This window comes from Calonectris borealis, chromosome 4 (assembly GCF_964195595.1).
Source record: "Calonectris borealis chromosome 4, bCalBor7.hap1.2, whole genome shotgun sequence".
Lineage (NCBI taxonomy): Eukaryota > Metazoa > Chordata > Aves > Procellariiformes > Procellariidae > Calonectris > Calonectris borealis.
The window spans coordinates 49,285,677-49,306,422 of NC_134315.1; the positions used below are offsets into that span (position 1 = coordinate 49,285,677).

A 20,746-nucleotide genomic window follows, 5' to 3' on the forward strand; every position below is an offset into this window, starting at 1 on the left:
CCTTCAAAACACTCCTAATGTAGGAAGCATTAGACCCTTGTTGAGTTTAATGCTCTTTGTTTCAGGCAAACCTTGACAAGTCTGAAAGTCAAGTTTGTTCATTTTTTGGTGATTGTATTTGCGTTCTGCAGCAGGTCTGCTTTCATCTGCTCTTCAGTCAGGAACTTCTGATGGCAGGAGAGCGGCGCATTCCCTGTGTGCACTTATGTGCTCTCATCTAAGGTGCTTAAGAGAGCATAGTTACTCTGGTTGCCTCTCAGCTCCTAAACATCTGCAACAAAATAGTTTGCCTTCTGAATACATGGAGTCTGTCTGGGATGGCATAGACAGAAATAGTTTAAATAGGTTTCTTCAGAAATAGTGTAAATAGGTTGTACTCTTAACAAATGGCTTTCTCCCTGAGTTCCTGGAGGCTTTAATCGGTGATCATTCTCCAGGCATCAAGTGGTGTACTCCTGTCAAGCTATCACCTTTGATGCTGATGGACAGTTAAAATTATTTTGTTTTGTTTAGATGAGAGGCAAAGTGCATACACTTGATTTCCAGTCCTTCTTATTTCACTGAAATAAAGCTAGAAAGATTGATCGTAAAGAATGTCTTAGAGACAGACAAGTTTATCCCCAAGAAAGTGAATCTTCTCCAACACCACCTCCAAAAAAAAAAAAAAAATCAAATGGGATTTTCCTTTTTTTTTATCAAGCCAGTCTGAAAAATGGTTACATGATGTTTTTAAGAGTCTCAAAGCACTCTCTTCACAGACAATAGTGGAATTTCTATAGCAGTGTCACAAGTCGTCTTTTGAGATATTTGAGCCATTGTGGTTTCTTCTGTTTCCTTTCTTCTGAAATCTTTCTTCTGTTTCTTAGAAAACATTAATTGACGTGCAGCCTTTCAGGACTTTTTAAGGGCAGTTTTTACCTCAGCATTAATTTTGACACCAGTAACTCTCTACCCATTGTTTCTACAGCAGAAGTATTTTGAGCTATATTGATGCCCTTTCTATCTTAGGTATTCTAAACAGCCAAAGGTCTGCTCTACTGGTCTTTTCAAGCACTGATGTTAATTAACCCCATTTTGGAGAAGATGTTCTCCCATTCCAGGGGGTTATATTATATTGTAAAATCATATAAGGTATAGTAGGAAGTGACCCAGAGACATGAACTAGTCTCTCTTCTAACACTGAAAGGGAATCAGCTGTGCCTAAATCTGACAGAAGTTTATCTGTTGTGTTCTTAAAAACTTCCAGTGATAGCGATTCTACAAATCCTCTCAATAGCCTGTGCAAGTCTTGGCAGTTGGAAAGTTTTTATTTATATTTATCTGAATGTGTATTGAAACAATTTAAACTTATTACTTCTTAATCTAGTAACAATAGACATAAGACAAAGGCAAAAAAAGCTATTCTTTACATATTTGAAGACTGTTGCCCTCTTTCTTCTTTGTGTGCACTTCTCTAGAATGAGCAACTCTGGTTCTTTCACTTGTTCCTTCTAGGTGGTGTACCTCAAACTTGATTATTTGCTCCACTCTACACTAGAGTGTTTCCGTTACTCTCTGTCATCTTGAAGTGTATTCCTTCTGGCACTGTCTATTTTGCTTTTTCTGTATAGAGAATGTGATAATTTTTAAGTGTTGTGCTGAAGAGAGACCACCTGCCAGCTTTGAAATCTTTATGTTCAAGACGCAATTCTTCCATAAACAATAGCAAATCATTGCTGCTTGTCTTAAAAAATAAAAACTAAAAAGCACTAGCTTGGAGAGCCACAGTAGATGGGTTCTTATGCTATCACAGGTTTGGGATATAGATATTCATGGCATTATTACTGAAAAATCCATGCAAACTGAATTTAAATTCTAATGAAATTAACATTAAAATGAACTATGTTTTGATGGTTAGATGTCATGAAGTATTTTGAATATATTAGTATATTACCTAAAATATTGAAACAATGACCACGGATTTCCAAGGACATTTTGGATTTAATGTGGAGATGTCTAGTTGTGCTTGCAGTCTCAATAATTTTCACTGATTATTTTTGATAGAATAACAGTTGCGGGGGGCTCACTGCATTAGGAGGAGTCAGTGTTTTACCTGTATGTCAGTCAGATACAGAAATTGATACAGCTATTGCCCGATTTGGATATAGATGGAGGGCTAGATGTAGCCACTCTCAGATGAGGGCCAAGAGTCTCTTCAGACACAGCTGACTCACCGTCACATGTCAAGGAGCACACGTCATGCAGCCGCTTTCTTCCTCTCTATCCCTCTACAAGTAAATCAGCTTTGTTTTAGGAAATTGCCAGCTTGGTAGTTGATCAGTGAAAACTTAGCTGTCTGAGATTTGTACAGTAACTAACATGTGGGGGCTTAGGTAGAGGAAGGAAGGACACGGCGGGGAGCTTGCTGGGTTTCTGTCATGTGTTCAATGAAGGAGACCATATATGTTAGGGACTTCATAACTGCATTTGTGCATGTTTTTTCCTGAATACATATGTCGCATCTCGATATTTTTTTATTCTTATTTTAATAAACCAGGTGCAATCACAGTAAAAGAGCCAAAGTTTCTTGATTATGAAGTTAAGAATAAAATACATCTTTCGGTTTTGGCTGAAAATGGTTTGAATTCAGCGATCTGTGGAGTGACGGTTTTGATACAAGATGTGAATGATAATGTACCTAAATTTCAGCAAAGCTATTACAAAGCATCAGTATGGGAAGGCCAAAGTCCTAAAACAGACATCATACAGGTAAGTGGAAATAAATCTTCCCAAGCCCAGTGCTGTAGTTAAAAAGAAGTTTGGTTGATCTGCTCATGACTACAATCCTGCTAGGTCTTTTCTGGACCACTGCCTCTTAAAAACTGAGAGTGGGGTTCTTGGTGTTGCTACTACTTTACTTGAATATCTAAAATATTCAATGACTTTTCTAGACCACATTTCAGATCTTTCATTCAGGTTTGTTAAGGTGAAGGAGAATTCTTTATCTTCTTAATAATTGTGCAGCTGGACTTTAAAGTCGTTTTTTTTTTTTTTTTTAATTTTCCGTTTCTCTCTTCAAGTAGTTGAAAAATACCATTCAAAGCTGTAGTTCTGGTTACAATATAGGCTGGGTCTTGCGTTAATGCATCTATTGAAAGGGATAAAGCAATAAAAAGAATACTTTCAACTCGTCAGACTAGTAGAGTCAAACCCAAGTGTTCAATTTAAAATCTGATGCCTAAAGAGCAGCTTGTCTCAATTTGAATGTGCAAACACTTCTTCTGAATGGATCCATTCTCCGAAAGTGTTTCCAGCTGGCCATGTTAGAGCAAAAGAAGACATCAGTTGGACTGGAAGAACGCATAATTTCCTCTGTACATGTTCTTGCATTGCAAGTCAGGTCACAGTGAGCGTCATGTTAAGTACTAAAGATATTCCTCCTCTAGAGAATAAATAAACGGAAAGCTACAAAAGCCTCCAGGGCAAAGTGATTAGAAACTGATGGACATTGTATTTAGAGAAACATATGTCCAGGAATGGAGAAAAATCAAAAGGCAGTCAACCCAGATGTGTAGTCAAAATTTTATGACAGAATGCATTCTACTATGTTTCCTTTATTCAATCTGACTGGTTGCCTCTGCTATGGTTTGGATCCCATACTCATTATAATGTTTGTTCAGCAACTAGAAAAATACAAAGACGACTCTTCAAAGAGTCAGAGGAGTCTGTGAGAAACCTGTTCACTGCTGTTGAATGTTATTTATTCTGTTGGTTTTATAGCTTGGCTCTGCCCTTTTTACATTTTCTGGTTCGTATTTTAAAAAGTAAATAATGAACTATTCCATGAAAGCTCTGAAAACTTAATAATTTAATTATTTTATCCTTTATTATTTATCTGTTTGTATAGCAGTAATACTTTAAGGGCCAGTTTTGGACCCCTGAGAAAGTGCATTTTTATGCACTAAATGGAGACAGCATTCTAACAGCAACCTTAAAGTAATATAAGAAGTGTAAAATGATTACATTCAGTGCTAGTGCTTTATGTAGCTGAATTTCAGATTCCTCAGGGAAAGAATTCATGCGCGTCCTATTGCAATTCACAAGCAGATTTTGTGACCCCACATGACACTCATCTTTGGGACCAATGTGATTATTTGCTTAAATCTGTGCAGTGGAAAGTAACCAGAAATAGATGACTGTAGTATAGGGTTTTTCCTTTCTGAAATCGCATTCTGCCATTTTGAATTAAGCCTCAGTTTTGCTCCCAAACAGGTATTTGCAACTGACCTTGACAGTGGGTTGAATGGAGAAACTGAATACTCAATTTTATCTGGTAATGAAAATGCAACATTTCTAATTGATTCAGCACGAGGGATTTTAGCAACTAATACAGTCCTAGATCATGAAACCACTTCATCTTTCAGGTTTGTATAAAAGGTTCTTATAAAAATGTATTCTTTTTGTTCACTTTAACTTGAGATTGCTCATGGTAAATATTTTATAGTTTTCTATTGATATCCATTACTCACAGAGCCTGGGTGCAGGCCAGACAGCATTGAGAACAGCACTAACGCTGCCCCTTTGTACCATGGATTCTTGCGTACTTCTCAAATTTAGGGGAAGAAATATAGTCTTGTTCAATCAATGGCAACACTTACTGATACAAGTGAGCGTGGTGATTCACTATAGGAATGATGACAGTTCCTGCATTTTAGTTTATTAGGAACTGTACAGCCATTCCCTCTCTGGAACCATTTTTTATAAATATGTAACGATACAGAGAAAGCACTCAAACCAAATCCAAGAAATAGGGACATGTTCTGTTCTTTAACTAGAATATAGTTCAAATTTTCTTCTCCATAATCTGATAAAGATGCTTTTGTAGGCTGTTTCCATCTATAAGCTGTCTTGTACTAAGTATTAGTTTTTTCCTGTTTTCTAAGAAACTGTGAGTAAATATGATCAAGTGGACATGACCATTTTTCTTTACAGGTCATGCCGTAATTGGAATTAGAAAGCAAATAAATCATGCCTTGAAGAGAAAATAAGAGTATGCGGATTCATTAATACACCCTTTTTATGTACTGCAATCTCTACAAAAAGTAGATTTCTGTGTATGTGTCAGCAGAAATTAGCTCTTTTTTTTTTTTCCCCGTATGGTTGTGGCATCAGTTAAAGTATTTGCAAGTTTTTCCTATCTTCTGGGGCCTCAAAGCTTTAAACGTTCAATCAGAATTCTTATGAACCAGAATAACTTCTAGAAAACCACATCAAAAAGATCAATGGAATATGATTTTTTTTTTTTTTAAAATATCAGTGTAATTTGATAATAGCGTCCTAAAGGAAATACTTTGTTTTAACTTAATATACAGGACACTTCATTTGGAGTTTGTTTTTCACTGAATCAAAAAACATCAGTTCTGATTTTTAGTCATTTAAATAGCGTAATACATTTTATTTGTAACTTGCACTTTAAAAGAATGCCTGGAATAAATCCTTCAAAGGAAGGATGTTTACTGTTGACGAAGCATTGAACATCTAAGCATAATAATTATCATATCTGTCTTTAACTGGGGGCCTGGTTTATTTCAGTATTTATGTTGGAATTTAGCGCTTTAAATTGACAGTTTGTTTGAAGGAATATGAACTGTCATATTCCTTCATATTCCTCATATTCCTTCTCTTTATTAATACATTATTAATCTGTACATTGTTAGGTGAAAAGTGAATAGCAAAAGAAGCTTTCAAAACTGTTTTCCTGTTTAATTTCAAAATGTTAGCCTTGGTTCTTTCAAATTTGCAAGTTGTTGTTTATTTTATCTAAATTGAACATTTTCATCCCCAAAAGTTCTAAGTCCCTTATAATAGGAGGTATAATGAAAGTGTTGACAGAACCTTAATTTTAATGCCTTGGCTGAGATGTTTTTATAAGAGTTTTTTCCTGAAACTTTAGAAAGTGATTATTTTTAGTAAAATATTTCCATATGTATACCTTACCAATATTCATTCTAGAAAAAATACACTTTCTGTATGGAATTATCAATGGTCACCGATTGAATACTAGCCTGCAATTTAAGTTATGTGTTCTGTTGGCGTCAGAAACCACAAGGACACCCAGACCAGAGCTGGTGTGGTTCAGGAATGGAAGTGCTGCAATCCACAGCTTGAGTTACAGCCTTGGTATTCCATATTGTCATATGAACATTTAGGAAGTAATATCTATTTGACACTTTAAACAGAAACTGTAACTTAGAAGAAAGAGGGAGAAATAAAGCACTCAGAAGATCTGCAGGGAGACCCAGAAAATATGATGGGACATGCAAACAGTTGTTAGTATACAAAACATTTAATTGAGATGCCAGACTCTGACTTGTATATCCTTTTGCATAGCTTGATGTTTTCTTTTTTTTGGCTGTTCCTTTTTTTAGAGCACCTGTTGAGTTAGATTTAAATTAGAATTCCCTTCTGGATAATTTTTAAACTGGGGAGGGGTAAAGTCTTCCAAATAATCTTTTGCTTACAATAAACATTTGCTCTTTATTGTTCAGAGTAAACATCCTTTTATCCATGTTTATCAGGTCATTGCTTACCATTTTCTTTGCTATATTGTTTGTGGAAATCAAAAGATTGTTAACAGAATCTACTACCCATCCTTATGCAGGTGTAAAATGGAAGCATACAGGTAAACTCTCTTAATATGACAGTGAAATTCTGGTCCTGCTAAAATCAGTGTCAGTTTTGCCACTGTCAAATGGTGCATGTATTCAGGTTTTTCACTTTATCATTTACATTTATAATATAATAGGGGGCCTATTCTATATCTCTGCAGACATTTTGGCTGAATATTACTTTGGATGTTTTCATATTACCCAATTTTCACATTCCTGTTGTCCCTTTATAAACAATGAGGAGAGTCAGGTTCCTCCAAAGGACAATTTAGTACTTAAGTTTTAATTCCTGCTCTGAATTACCCACTGGAGAAATGTGTCTTATTTGAAAGACACATTGCTAGCTTGTTTAACCTCCTGTATTTGATATGAAATTGGATGAAATGAATACAGATGAATAATTCCTTTTCTTCGTATGATTTTGTTACATTTTTGCCACCTAGAATCTCCTGGATATTTTTTCTGCAAGACACAAAAAATAAAACTCCACACAGTCAACCTTACAGAAAGAAAGATGGAATTTAAGAGTTGCAGTGAGGAGCAGAAAGGGCTAATCTTTTCGTTTGTAACTTTTCCCCTGCTTATAACATTGGTGGATAATTCTGATTTCTGACCAATAGTGACAATTACTGCTTCCTTTAATTGTAGATTGGTTGTACAAGCTGCTGATAAAGGAAACCCCAGACTTTCTGCTACAAGTATTGTGAGGATACAAGTGTTAGATGTTAATGACAACGCTCCAATTGTCCTACCACTAGATGAAGTGGAGGTCGCAGAAAGTAAGTGTGTTAGTACAGCTAAGTTTTATTAAAACTGGGATGTCAAACAATAGTGCTTTTGGTGATTTGTGTAACCAAGTGACTCTAGTAATAAGGATAATGGATCATATTAATACTGAAATATCAGTATTAATTGTGATCTGCTTTGGTTCTCAGAGGTATTATTCTTAATCTTTAGACATTGTGTTTAAGAATACTGTGGAGCAAAACCGTAGGCAATTCAGAAAGAGGAAAACAAAATCTACAGAAATACATCTGTAATCTGTTCATTTTGGACTGCAGTGTCATATTCTTCAGATGTCTTCAATTTCTGCTTTTCTCCAATAAAAATACTTGGTGTTAAAACCAGTATTGCTAGAAATGAGACATTTTTAACTTCATTATGATGAAATAAATAATTTCTGTAAATTTGAATGAAGCTTTAAAATGCTTTATAGCTTGATCCAGTTGATGATCATGAAAAGGAGGACCCAGGACCTCCTGAGTTCTCATCCCAGCATACCTCTGGTATATTGTGTGACATAAGCTCAACATTTGCAGACCTTGAATCTTAAGCCCAGCATTTTCAAATACAGGCATCATATATGTGATGCATTAAGATACACAGCCAAACATTTATAAAGATTAGGTGCTGAAATTCCGGTACTCCTGTTAACAAAACATAGCAAGGCTGTGTTTCTAGTGATACTTTTTTAGCCTTTCCTAATTTTAGCTCCCACTGGCAATGACAAGTACGGGAGCCATGGATGCCCAGCAGCTGTAAACTACTGGCTACTTATTTAGGTTTTTGTATTCTGTTTAAGAACATTTGCTTTAGAACATCACACCACATGTTTGAGGCTTAATGCCCCAGGCACGCAAACGGGGAATGGTTTAGTTTCTGTTAGCTCCAGGCTTTGTTATATGATCACTGATAGGTTCAGTTTGCAATCCCTGCTACTGTCAATTTGGCACATGACAAAACCTGTCTGTATCTAGTTCCTCAATCTCATAGGAATACATCTTGAGCTCTTAAGATTTTTGTGCCATGTAGGTCTGACTGGATGTCTGTGTCTCCCTGGTGGCCTTCTCCTCCTCTGGACAAGCTTCAGAATTGCAGTCACTGGCTCTACGAAGACCAGGGGACTCTGATACCTCAGTTAAACATTCTTGTGGAAGTTTGACACTGTTCAATAAATTCATGTCACCTAAATGCATGTGGAAAACCATGGAAGTTCTTGTTGCTGGTGAAGAAACAGGAATCTGGGAAAGTCTACAGAAAATCCGAATTAAAATTGGGATAAAGCAGATGCATTTGTAGAAATCCACTACTGTTTCCATAGCATGTCTGGATATTGCTCTTATTCTAAAACACAAAGTCAAAATACACCAAAAGCTAATACAGAAAGATTCAATATTACAAAATCGGCAAAATCTTCAGAAATTGTAACGTCATCTTTTAGCCATGACTTATTCTGAAAATTATTGTTTCAGATGCCCTGCCTGGTTTTATAGTGACTCAGGTGCCAGCAAGTGATGCGGACTCCAGGCCAGCACTTCAGTTTGGTTTTATTTATAATAGTCCTGGAATGAAATTTGCCATCAATCAACACACTGGTGTAGTCACAGTGGTGGAACCATTAGATTTTGAAGAAACTGCTGTGTATAAGCTGAGCATCATAGTTTCAGATTCTATACATCAAACAGAAGCAGAACTCACCATCCTTGTTTTGGACATCAATGATAACCCACCAGTGTTTACTCAGGATTTGTATCAGGTGGGAACGTGGCAAATGCACAACAAACATGTGATGTCTTTCCATATATCATGATAAATAGTAGGAGTGCTTGTTTATATTTGTCTTAAAAATGCATTTGAGCACCAAGAAAGAAGATCTCTGCAAACTATTACTGAGCAGAGCAGAGCCCTTCTGGGAAACCCCAGCCCCTTCCTAGGAATTCTGCTAAAAGGACTGAGGGAATTATTGAGTTTTCATGTTCACGGTTTCTGACTTCAGAAGGAAAGTGGTGTGAATGCTAGCTGTACTCCATACACCATGCATTCATCACTAGGAGTTACGGATATAATCCAAACCAGTTTGGGGAGCAGGGTCCAGTGTTCAGAACTTCCTTCTTCTGACAGAATGGTAAACAAATTGGTGCATTTATTCTGGGCCTGTTACTATGGCATGAATTTCTTCATTTTCAGTTACACAGCTCCACAGAGGTGTAGCAAATGCCCCTGTGGTAGGTTATGCACATGTGGTTTGTAATGTGTAACCCTGCCTTATAGCAATGGCACTCATCTAGGAGTGAGGGATATGAGTTTTGATCTCCCCAACATCCCCTACTAGACTTGAGGAGGGTACAGAGCTCAGCTTTTGGACAAGCATTTGAACTGCTAGACTGTTGTAGAAGTCAAGTTGTCCAACAATGTTTTGAAACAAGCTGTTTTAGCAACTATGGACAGCTATGGGCCACTAAGATGATTAAAGGAATTGGAGGATATATCATACAAGGCTCTCAAGAGTGGGCTGCTAAAAGGGTTTTGCCCTGACTTCATCAGCCCTGAGTCTGTGGGGCTTGGGCTAAGGCTCAGGACATGTAATGGCTTGGCGTTAGGGTTAGGGATGGGGGAGAGACAAAGCCTGGAGCTCCAGTTGAAGTTAGGCTGCAATAAGGCTGCCACAGGAAAGGTGGGGCTGCCAGAGGAGTTGTTTCCTTAGGAATTTTTTGGGGGAGGGAATGGGGGTAGGCCGTGGGGCTTATGCTGAGGCCCAAGAGAGCCTAGAGCATGGATCGTTCAGCATGGAGAAGAGAAAGCTCAAGGAGGATCTTACCACTGTGTGTAAATACTGGTGGGGGGAGTAAAGAAGACAGAACCAGACTCCTCTGTGGTGTCCAGTGACAGGGCAAGAGGCAGCAGGCACAAATGGAAATACAGAAAATTCTGTTTAAACATCAGGAAAAACTTTTAAAACTCTAACAGTGGCTGAGTACTAGCACAGGTTGCTCAGAGAGGTTGTGGAGTCTCTGTCCCTGGAGATATTCAAAACTCAACTATACACAGTCATGGGCACCCTGCTCTAGGTGACCCTGCTCTGAGCAAGGGTTGGACAAGGTGACCTCTGCCATTCTATGATCCTGTGAACTGAGCTGTTTGCTTGACTTGGTGCTTTTTGTGTGTGGTGGATGTGCTCAGAGCCAAAAATATGAGGCATCACAGAAGACTTGGATTTAATAATGCTTCATTTATAAATCTCAGACAGATTTAGTCAAGAAATAAATCTAAACATTTGGCTTAAAAGAAATGTCAACCTCTGAGCATGTGCAGGTACAACAGTTTAGTCACTTAGATAACTATGGGACAGACTGTAGGCACCTGTGAAACTTTCAGGTGCCTGAGTTGTCAGGATTTGTGTAAACTGCCCACTTAAACTCATAAGTTTAAATTCTGGAAAAAAAATGCACTATTAATGCTCAAGTGATTTTTAGACCTTGCCTTAAGTTTTCCTCAACTCTCATATGTGTCTGATTTTGGAGAATGGTTTAGGCAAGTACTTACTTGTGCAAGTGCTAGGAATTGTTTTGTAGATCAGGGCAGACATTACAGGCAGGGTTATTAGCTGATGCAAAACACTGTAGCTCTATTGATTATGCTAACGTAAACAGCTGAGCTTCTCTCTCCACAATCCTGATGTTTTGATGTGTTGCTTGGATAGTAAGATACACTGCTTGTTTTCGGTCAATGATACGTATAATTCCCTATTCATCATTCTGTAATTTTTACCCTTTTATTGTCCTTTCAAGTGTTTTCATATTTATACTTTTCATATGTAGTTTCATATATATATATATGGCTATTATATACATATAATTCCTCTGTTAAAATGATTTAAACTAACACTTTAAGTTATGACAAAGGTAGCTGCTGTATCATACTGTTCATTTGAAATTGGATTTTTAATGCGGAAGGAAACTTTGGTCACAAAAATACTGTATCTTCAAATAATGGAAGCTCTTAAGAAGGGAAAGGACTTTCTTGGTTTCCTCGAGTCTATGAAGAAAAATGGGAGCATTTTGAAAAACTAAATTCTAGGAACAATCCAGTGATAATCAAGCTCTGGTGCTGGAATTTTTAGGGTACATGTGTTGGTTTTTTTAATGGTTAATCATATACTCCAGACGGGGACTGCAGACTGTATTCCATGTACGAAAATCAAGGTGTTCCTGAAAGCAGGGAGAAAAGCCAATTTTAGTTGCAGTCCATTGTAGGTATTCTTTCCATTAGTGTACTATTGAAAAAAGAGATTCAGTGGTTCACTGCACTCATTGTCGTAACGAACTAGAACTAGATGGATTTTACTACTGTTTAAAGTTTACTATAAATTTTGGCTGTATTGTATGCATTGTTTTCAATATCTCAATTTTATAGTTTTGTCCCAGAAGAAAATGGGTAGGTGAAACTTTTTCCAAAGCTTTTTCATCCAAAGAGAAAACTTTTTCTTTTTTTCCTAATAAGATCAAATGAAGGAAAATGTGGTTTTTATTTTCAAAATCTTTTATTAAGCTCTACCAAAATTGTAATTTTGCTTTTTATGTCAGGTGAGCTTGCCAGAGCTCATTTCTGTGGATGCCACTGTTCTGACAGTCTCTGCTGTGGATAGGGATTCAGAGCATAATGGAATGATTTCCTACAAAATCCTCTCTTCCTCTGAGGGATTTGCCATTGATCATAAGAATGGTGAGTCCGTAAGCATGGTTTATTTTTCAGCTTTTTCAGTGTAAATTGAAGAGTCAAATTGCACTTCCTCACCTGTTGCCAGTGATCACTTGAGTTCTGGAAATCTTTGGTGACTAGAGTCCACCGTATGTTTTGGCTAAATCTGCCATTATCGCTGAAGAACTGATAGCATCAAAGACCAGAGTTCTCAGTTTGTCATTGAACTGTGCACGAGGCTGCTAGTCACAACATCTTATAGGTGCTATTCCTCTGACGTGATTTAATAGAAAAGTTGCTGTATGTTTTACGTTGTTTCATAACATTTCAGCTCGTGTATTAGGTTTCATTCAATTTAAGTTCATACTTACTATTTTTCAGTATAAGTTGAACCTATCATAATGGAGCTTCTCTACAGCTTGGGCAGTATGTTTTTGAGATTGCTTCTTTAGAGAGCTTATGTTATCCTATAATCCTAAATGGAATTTAAAAGTTTTCTAAATTGAGAACATTCTCTCCAAAGTATGTAATTTTCTTCAAGAGATTAACTATTTCACATTTTCTGGCCTAATGTAACAGACTGGGAGGTACAAAACTGTGTGTGTGTCTCTCTGTACGCATGGGTACATACAATTTTTGGTAATATCATCTTCAGAGATTACTAGATACTGCAAAAATGATATGCAACTATTGTTCAGTGAGCAAGTTCTTATCACTTATTTGCTGTTCCCATGAGGTAAAATGCTGTTTACATGAGGTGAATTTTTGAATGCAGTGTTTGTTCGGTGGTGGTAACTACAAACACTGAAAATATGAATGTCTCACCCAGTTAAAGCTGTTTTCTCTTTTACCCATTTGTTACTCTGTATTCACCAACCTGTCTTTATCTTTGGCTAATGGTTATTTTTAACTGCGGTCAGAAAATCAGCACACAGCGTTGTCTCTGGTGCTTAGCTATACACTGTGAAGAGTGAAGTAGATGGCTTATGAACACAGAGTCAGAATGGTTTGGGTTGGAAGGGACCTTAAAAGATGATCTAGTCCAACCCCCATGTTTAGATAAGCAATTTGAATGAAACATGTTTATATAACTTACCGGCAAACCTATCTAAATAACAAACATGCCTATAATGCTGTTACTGGATTGCAAGCAAAACAGGAGAACTAACGACCTTCAGTAATTTTCCCTTTTATTTTCTGCATTTGGCATGTTCAGCCTGTTACAAGGAAGAGAAATTTTTGCTAGTCTAAATGCAGTGTGTGTATTTGATACTGCGCCATTGTGGGTAGGCTGTGCAGTATTAGCTCTGATTTCTCAGAGTTACTTTGGGGTGTGCAGCCATTACATGTGAGTCATTTTCAAATATGACTGATGAGATTCAGCTTTTGGAATCACATTTACTTGCCTTAGTGAGTGTGGGGTTTTATTAATTCTGTTTTATTTTCAGGTTCGGTGTTTGCTACAGGACCAGTGACACAGCTGGAAAAGATTCCCATTATCCAGCTCCTGATAGAAGCCACGGACAGTGGCAGTCCCGCTCTGAGTGCAGTTACCTCTGTAGAGGTGCACGTAGAAGATGTAAATAACTATGCCCCTCAGTTCACGCAGATGCTGTACAATCTCAGCATGAGCGAGGATGCCTCGGTTGGAGAAAGTGTCCTTACGTTTTCAGCCATCGACTATGATTGGACACAGGAAAACACATATGTTGAATACTCTATTATTGATGGGAATTCTGACAATTTATTCTCTGTGGAAACAAGTGTCGTGGAGTCAGAAACATCTTACAAGCTTGTTGGCAATCTTGTTTTGAGCGATACTCTCGACAGGGAAACGGCTTCTTCTCACTGTTTGGTCCTCCTTGCCTCTGATCGTGGAACACCCTCCTTGAATTCAACTGCTATGGTGCTAATAACTGTACTGGATATTAATGATAATCCTCCAGTATTCAGCAGCCCGGAGTACCATATTCATGTCAAAGAAAGCATCCCTGTAGGTAGTCACATCACTGAAGTTTCAGCAAGTGACTGCGATGCAGGCACTAACGCAGAGGTCACTTATGCCATGATCTCTGGAAATGACAGGGGACATTTTCGCTTGGATGGGAAAACGGGATCAGTGGATTTGATGAAAACGCTGGATTATGAGGATACCATGAAATTCACTTTAATCATCCAAGCCACAGATGGAGGAGCTGATGTAAAAAATGTGGCTTTTTCTGTTGTTCTTATTAGCGTCCTAGATGACAACGATTATGCCCCACTGTTTTTGTTTCCCAGCCTGAGCTGCATTGTCAGTGAAAATCTGCCTGCCTTTTCTTTTGTGTGTGCTGTTAATGCGCTGGATTTTGATAAAGGCTCCTATGGCCACCTTACCTACTCCATCCAGTCTTCGTGTTTGGCTCATCGTGAAGCTCCTAGAGACCATGACATGTTCTTCATTGATCCTTTGACAGGAGATATTCATACAAAGCAAATGTTTGACTACGAAAGTCAGAATAGGTACTGTCTCATAATCCAAGCAAAAGACAAAGGTGACTCACTGGCCACTCTTACAGTTCAGGTAGATATTGAGGGGAAAGATGAATTTGACCCAGTGTTTACACAAGATCAATATTTCTTTAATCTCCCTGAGAAGAATGAAGCAGGCCAGTTGCTTGGCAGAGTGACAGCATCAGACAGCGATGGTGGACTGGACGGAGTTGTTCATTACTCCCTGCTAAAAACTTCTCCGTTCTTTTCTGTGAATCAAACCAGTGGTAGTATTTATTTGACTCGGACTGTTCACAGAAAGAAAAATGGCAGCAAAAGGAACGATGACACCCTGGAATTGCTGGTAAGAGCTCATAGCCCCAAAATTGAGTCAAAGTTCACAGTATGCACCGTTTTGGTAAATGTTTCCAATTCTCCTGAGAGTTACCCCATAGTGTCAGCATACAGCCTGACCATTAGCGTTTCGGTCTCCTTGATAGCGTTCCTACTGCTTGCGGTCAGTCTTATTGCACTTATTCTGAGACATAGGCGGAAAGATCTGATGAACTCTTGTGTGAAAAAAGAAGCAGTATCCTCCTCAGCTACTGATGTGAATTCAGCCAGCGAAGATAAGGACTGCCAGAAAATCCAAAGTACTGAGAGCAGTATGCTTCCCATGGGTGCCATTGCAGAATGGCTGAGCTTAGCAGGAATCGAAGAGGGGAAGGATGATGGTGTCCCCTGCAGGCATTCAGACTCCAGTGGCCACGGTTCTGCTGAAGGAGAAACTGCAGAGGACGAGGAAATCAAAAGGATCAATGAGCATCCTTGCAGAAAGAGCTCTGGCTCAGCACTGAATGAGCGCGGCTCACGGGTGCCAGATTCAGGGATCCCAAGAGAGTCTGATCAGCTCTCCTGTCAGTCTGGAGAAACGGATGTCGTGGCTACCACACAAAGCATGGAGAGCGTGCAGGCCACTAAAGGAGGAGGCGGAGAAGAAGCCTGTCATGGAGCCTATGCACATAACAAAATGTTATCTCAAACGCTTAAGAAAATTGGAATAAAAGAGAAAGACATGATGACAGACCTCACAAGAGAGTTTGTCTTGATGTCAGAAAGGCAGGACTCTGGGTATGATTCACTTGCAACTCTTGGCACCTCTGGTGAGGATCTCGGAGGTGGTTATAACTGGGATTACGTGCTCAGCTGGGAACCCAGATTTCAACCTCTTGCCTCAGTGTTTAATGATATTGCGAAACTGAAAGATGAAAACGTACACATTCATAGCTTCCCTAAGGAGAAGAAATCTCTTGTTTTCCCTCCTCCCTTGATAACATCAGTAGCTCAGCCTGGCATAAGGACAGTGCCACCACGAATGCCAAATATAATATCAGGGCAAGCATTTAAAAAATACCCTCGTTCTCCCCTTATCCATAATCTTGGATACCCTCCACCAACCATGACCCCCAGTTTTTCTCCTTCTCTCTCTTTACTTACCATGCAGACACCTACTGCTTCTCCAGTAATGTCTGATGGGAGAATGATAGGAACATGTCTTATTGATCCAAGCCATGAACTTGCAACAGAGGAAGAAATTCAGGTCTAGGTTATTAACTGACAGTAGTTTATGGTAAAAAAATATGGCTTAAAATGTATTTTGTTATTGTTTAGCAAGCAAAATATGCCTGTCAGAGCTATATCACCAGTATTTTTTCTGTTTTCATGAGCTGAAAAAGTTAAAATATAAAATAGCCACAAACTTTGTAACTATCCATTTTGTTCTTCCAGGAATACACTGTGAGGCCATGAGGCTTCTCTTCTTTCAGCTCCCAACAACTGTGGTTTCCTATGTAAATCACACAGCCAGGTGCCTGATAACCAACTTGACCGATTTTACTCATAAAATGTCAATATGTTTTTCTCATGAAATGTCAATAACAAATAAATGGTAGTAATTCTTTACTGTGGAAAAACTTTATTAGCATGCTGGTGGGTTCTGACCGCTTCTGTGGTGGTATTAGAAGAGGGTACTAGAGAGATGTGTAAGTACGGCAGGTTTGGGGGTGGGCAAGGAAGAAAGCAAGGATTCCTGTTGAGCTCTTTCTCGAGTGTTTTCCCAGACTTCCCACATCTCAGCCCCTGGTTCCCAACAACCTGTTGGGCCTGGTGCAGTTTCATTATCTGCCATGGCTCCCCGGTGGGCTTTATTAGCTATCTTTCTGCTGTGGAATCCCATTTAGCAGTTTCTGTGCACCTTTCGTTTATCTTCTGGTGTAAAGCCAGCGAGTCATGATTATCTGAATAATAACGGATCACCCTTGGAAAACAAAATAACGAGTGGATAGATAAAAGCAACCATCTTCTCTATTACTAGATCTAAAATAGATAGATACCTATTGTCTTTCTGTCCTATTACAGAAGCTGTCCTGGTACCCAGGCAGCTGTAAGGGTGGGACAGTGTTACAGTTCTGAAGGGCTTGTATGCCTCCACCCTGGTCTTTGGTCCTGTGCTGGGCATATCTGCAAGACCAGATAATCTGGCCTTGTTTGTTGTATGTATCATACATATGGCATTTTGTGTACGTATGCATATCCAGACACATACACATGCCTATACTGCTGTGTATACTTGTATATTGTATCAGATCAATAAAATACACAGAAAATACATCTAGAGTAACTCTGGTTTCTCTTCAGTGTATATTTAAAAGTCTTTTGCATCACGTGTATTAAAACTGGGCTATAGGGAAGGGTCTAGTTGGTGCCCAGGAATCTGTTACAAGTTGGATGTGTACAGAGGTATATATTGTACAGGTCATAACAGGTGGAAGAATAGCATACCGTGCGGTTAGACTGAGTGATCTTGTGGGATCAGCATCATGTGTGCAGTGGCTTTTGTTGTTTCCTCAGTCGTGCGTGTCAAAATTTGCAACCTGTGGGCTCATAACCTGCCTTTGAATAAGATCCAGTTTCTAAGGCTACACCTGCACGGTACTATCATGCAAGAGGATCCATGCTGCTATGCAAGAGTGCGTCTTTTAAAGCTGTCATTTGTTCTTTGTACTGCCATGGAGTATGAAATGATACGTAGCTTAGGAATTCATCAGGATAGACAAATATTACTAAGAAAGGAGACAGGATGGTAAGTTTTGTAGTCAGACAAAAACCTGTGCCAGGAGGAAGAAAGCAAAGAGGAGGAGTCATTCATATCTGAACATGGAGTATCAGTTTAAGGCCATTATTTCAGAATGAATATTATTCTCCACCTGTTAACATTATGCTATGTACAGCCTGTTCGGTTTTGACTTACATGTCTTGTAAAGTAATTTCTAATAGAATGAGAGGTGTTCTTTGTGGTGTTCAGTTCTGTGCAGTTACGGTTTCAGGAGGCACACATGGCACACAGAACTACCTTTTCTATATAGTCAACAACTTAGCTAATCTGATTTCAGTTTCAGGTGGTCATGGTCAAGTGGCAGCTATTGCTCTGAGGAGCAATGAGCACATGCTGTCCTGATAGGGGTCGTCTTTCCAATGGGTGATTGGTGGAAGAATAAATGCTTTACACAGCAAAACTGTGTTTATCTTTCACATTGATGGATATGAAGTGGTAGCTAGGGCCTCATTTCATGTACAGAGTCTAGGCTAATGGATGACTAGCTTTTTCTTCACTAATATTGCTGTTGCAAATGGAATACTATTAGCATTAGAAAGCATTCAGTCATCATATTTAGCACAAGATTTGGATCTCACCATGCTAATGTGTGCCCACTTCGTATAGTTCTGCTTGAAAAGGGAGAAAACCTTGTTTCTGTTTGTGCCCTTTTTGCTCCTTCAAATGCAGCTTGGTTTTGATGCCTTTCTGAGAAGATTAGATATGACTTGCATCCTATTTATCTAGTGTATGAGATGATAACCAATGCATACTTTGTGCTCCTCTTAAGTGTTATAGCAATTTTTTCCTTGTCTCTTGCGTATTTGCTCATTCTGTAACAAACAGGAAACAACACTTAGCTGGTATATTGTTGTTTCATATATAGTCAAGCTTAAAAATGTGACCATTGAAACAAGTGTCTGCAATAAATCATGTGTAGTTCTTTTAACCTTACTGTTTTTTTCCCTAAGTAAACAGTATAACTTCTGTAATTTACCATGAGTTTAATATTAGCTTGCCTCGAAGAGGCTGTATTACTTTGCAATTCTGCACACCAGTTTTAGCACTTTGGAGAAGGTACAGAACTTGTTAGTGGAAAATCATATTAAGCTCAAAATGCATAAGCTATAAAATAAAAGACAGTTGTCTCTTCTGGAATTTTGGCTGCCTGCCTTCTGGATTTGCTTGTTGGCAGCCTTGAAAACACTGGTGTAAATCACTACCAAATGGATATCAAAATTCCATCTACCAGTAGTAATCATTAAATTGACGTTCAAGCAGATTCCTGTGCAAAGAGGAAAAACCTTCATATTTTTAGGGAATCCATCATTTACAGATCATAAAAATATATATACCTATTTTCTAAAATGATACTGAAAACACTAGTTGCCTACACAAGTCCATATTTAGTTTGTATTTTATCTTCAGCTGAAGACAGGGATTGTTCCTAAAGCCGTTTTAGATAAAAATAGTTCCGATTAAAAATGAACCCTTGTTGCTAAGCCTATTGCACTGCCGATTCCTACTATCATTTATCTTTGGTTGCCATCAATTCTCAGTGCTGTATGTCACTTGTTTTCTTTAACTGACATGTAGCTTCCTGAAGAACGACGTTTAACTCTTCTCTTTGGGAGACCTATAAGCCAAAAAATGCTACCCTGACAAAAAATGTTACTAGAACATCAGCTAGCACCAGACGGACAGTTGTGCCTGTATAGCTTTATACTTCTACAGCTCATGGAGTCAAAGGCCAATGGGCAATCCAGTTGACCATCGTAGGCGTGCAGGGCCCTTTTGATTAGACCTCCTCCCAATGTGCGCTGACTACATCGCTCTTTGAAAACCAGCCCCTGGGAGTGAAGGGCGCAGGGGAAAGCTTGCAGAGAGGAACCTGGCACCAGTTTGCTGAGCATGGAGGGTGGTGGTCCCTAAAATCCTGTAAAAATGCTAATTGGAATAGGAGGCAGTTGCAACTTTGTAATTGAATATACTGTGGTGGGAGGTTTATATTTAGAATTTGGCTTACTTTGCAAGTGAAATGGATTTGCAGCTTCTTGGTTTTAGTATCTGGCACAACAGAACCAACTCGCTATGGCAATATGTGGCCTAGTTCACTTTAGATGATCTGGTGGGAATAACTAAGGTGTTGCAGAATCAAACTGAGTATACTTTTGGGTGTTGCATAGCTGCTAAGTGTTCACTAGCACGTATACAAAGCCTAATGTATATTCAATCTGTGTACGGATTTGGATGTTCAGATCTCATTAAAAAGAGCTGCAGTCTGGCATCCAAATCCTCTTGGTGGCTTTGAAAATTCCACCATAAATACATACAACATTTTTAAAACGTTGGAAAAAATGTGCATGCCCAAGCAAAAGAAAAGGAGCCTTATAGAAAGGAAAATTGAGGATCTAAAACTTTCTGTTTTAGACTTGCACTTTACGTTGCTGCTAGGGCTATTCCTCATAAAATGTCAGATGCTTTTCTTCTAAAATGTGTAAAACGTAATAGAAGAGCATCTGTAAGGAATAGAGAGAGGCATCAGGGTAGGCTGGAATTGTGAAATGGTTCTGTTTCTTGACACGTATGAGTTACTTGAGCAATGTAGAAAATACCAAATCCTTTAGCTGATGATAGTCACAAAAATAAAAATTGCTGCCCTGTTACTCTATAAATATTTGACAGACCCAAACAAGTCCTGTGCCAGATGAAGAATTAGATGCCAAACCACATGCCTGAAAATGCAGATATCATGGTAAAGGACTGAAGTGATCCACCATGGTATTCAAAACATCAGTTGAAAATCTCATTATAATTAGAAAACTCAAATTTCTTGAGTATTACATTCAAAACAGAGGATTGCCACACTGCAAACTACATTTAAAACTGTCAGCCTTGTCCATGTCACCTTATCCACTTGAAGATAATCTTATATTTAACACTTTTTTTAAAGCTAGAGTATTTAACACAATCCTGGTCACCCTCCCTAAAACTG

At 38.5% G+C, this 20,746-nt stretch overlaps 1 protein-coding gene across 1 annotated transcript in view; it reads left to right on the forward strand.

Annotated features, from left to right (window-relative positions):
• DCHS2 (dachsous cadherin-related 2) overlaps positions 1 to 16,203 on the forward strand; it is a 117,028-nt gene extending 100,825 nt beyond the window's left edge. Inside the window, 6 exon segments of the mRNA XM_075150206.1 lie at positions 2,537 to 2,748; positions 4,252 to 4,403; positions 7,296 to 7,426; positions 8,900 to 9,183; positions 12,011 to 12,149; positions 13,574 to 16,203. Coding sequence (XP_075006307.1) covers positions 2,537 to 2,748; positions 4,252 to 4,403; positions 7,296 to 7,426; positions 8,900 to 9,183; positions 12,011 to 12,149; positions 13,574 to 16,203 — 3,548 coding nt within the window.
• Positions 16,204 to 20,746: the final 4,543 nt, after the last annotated feature.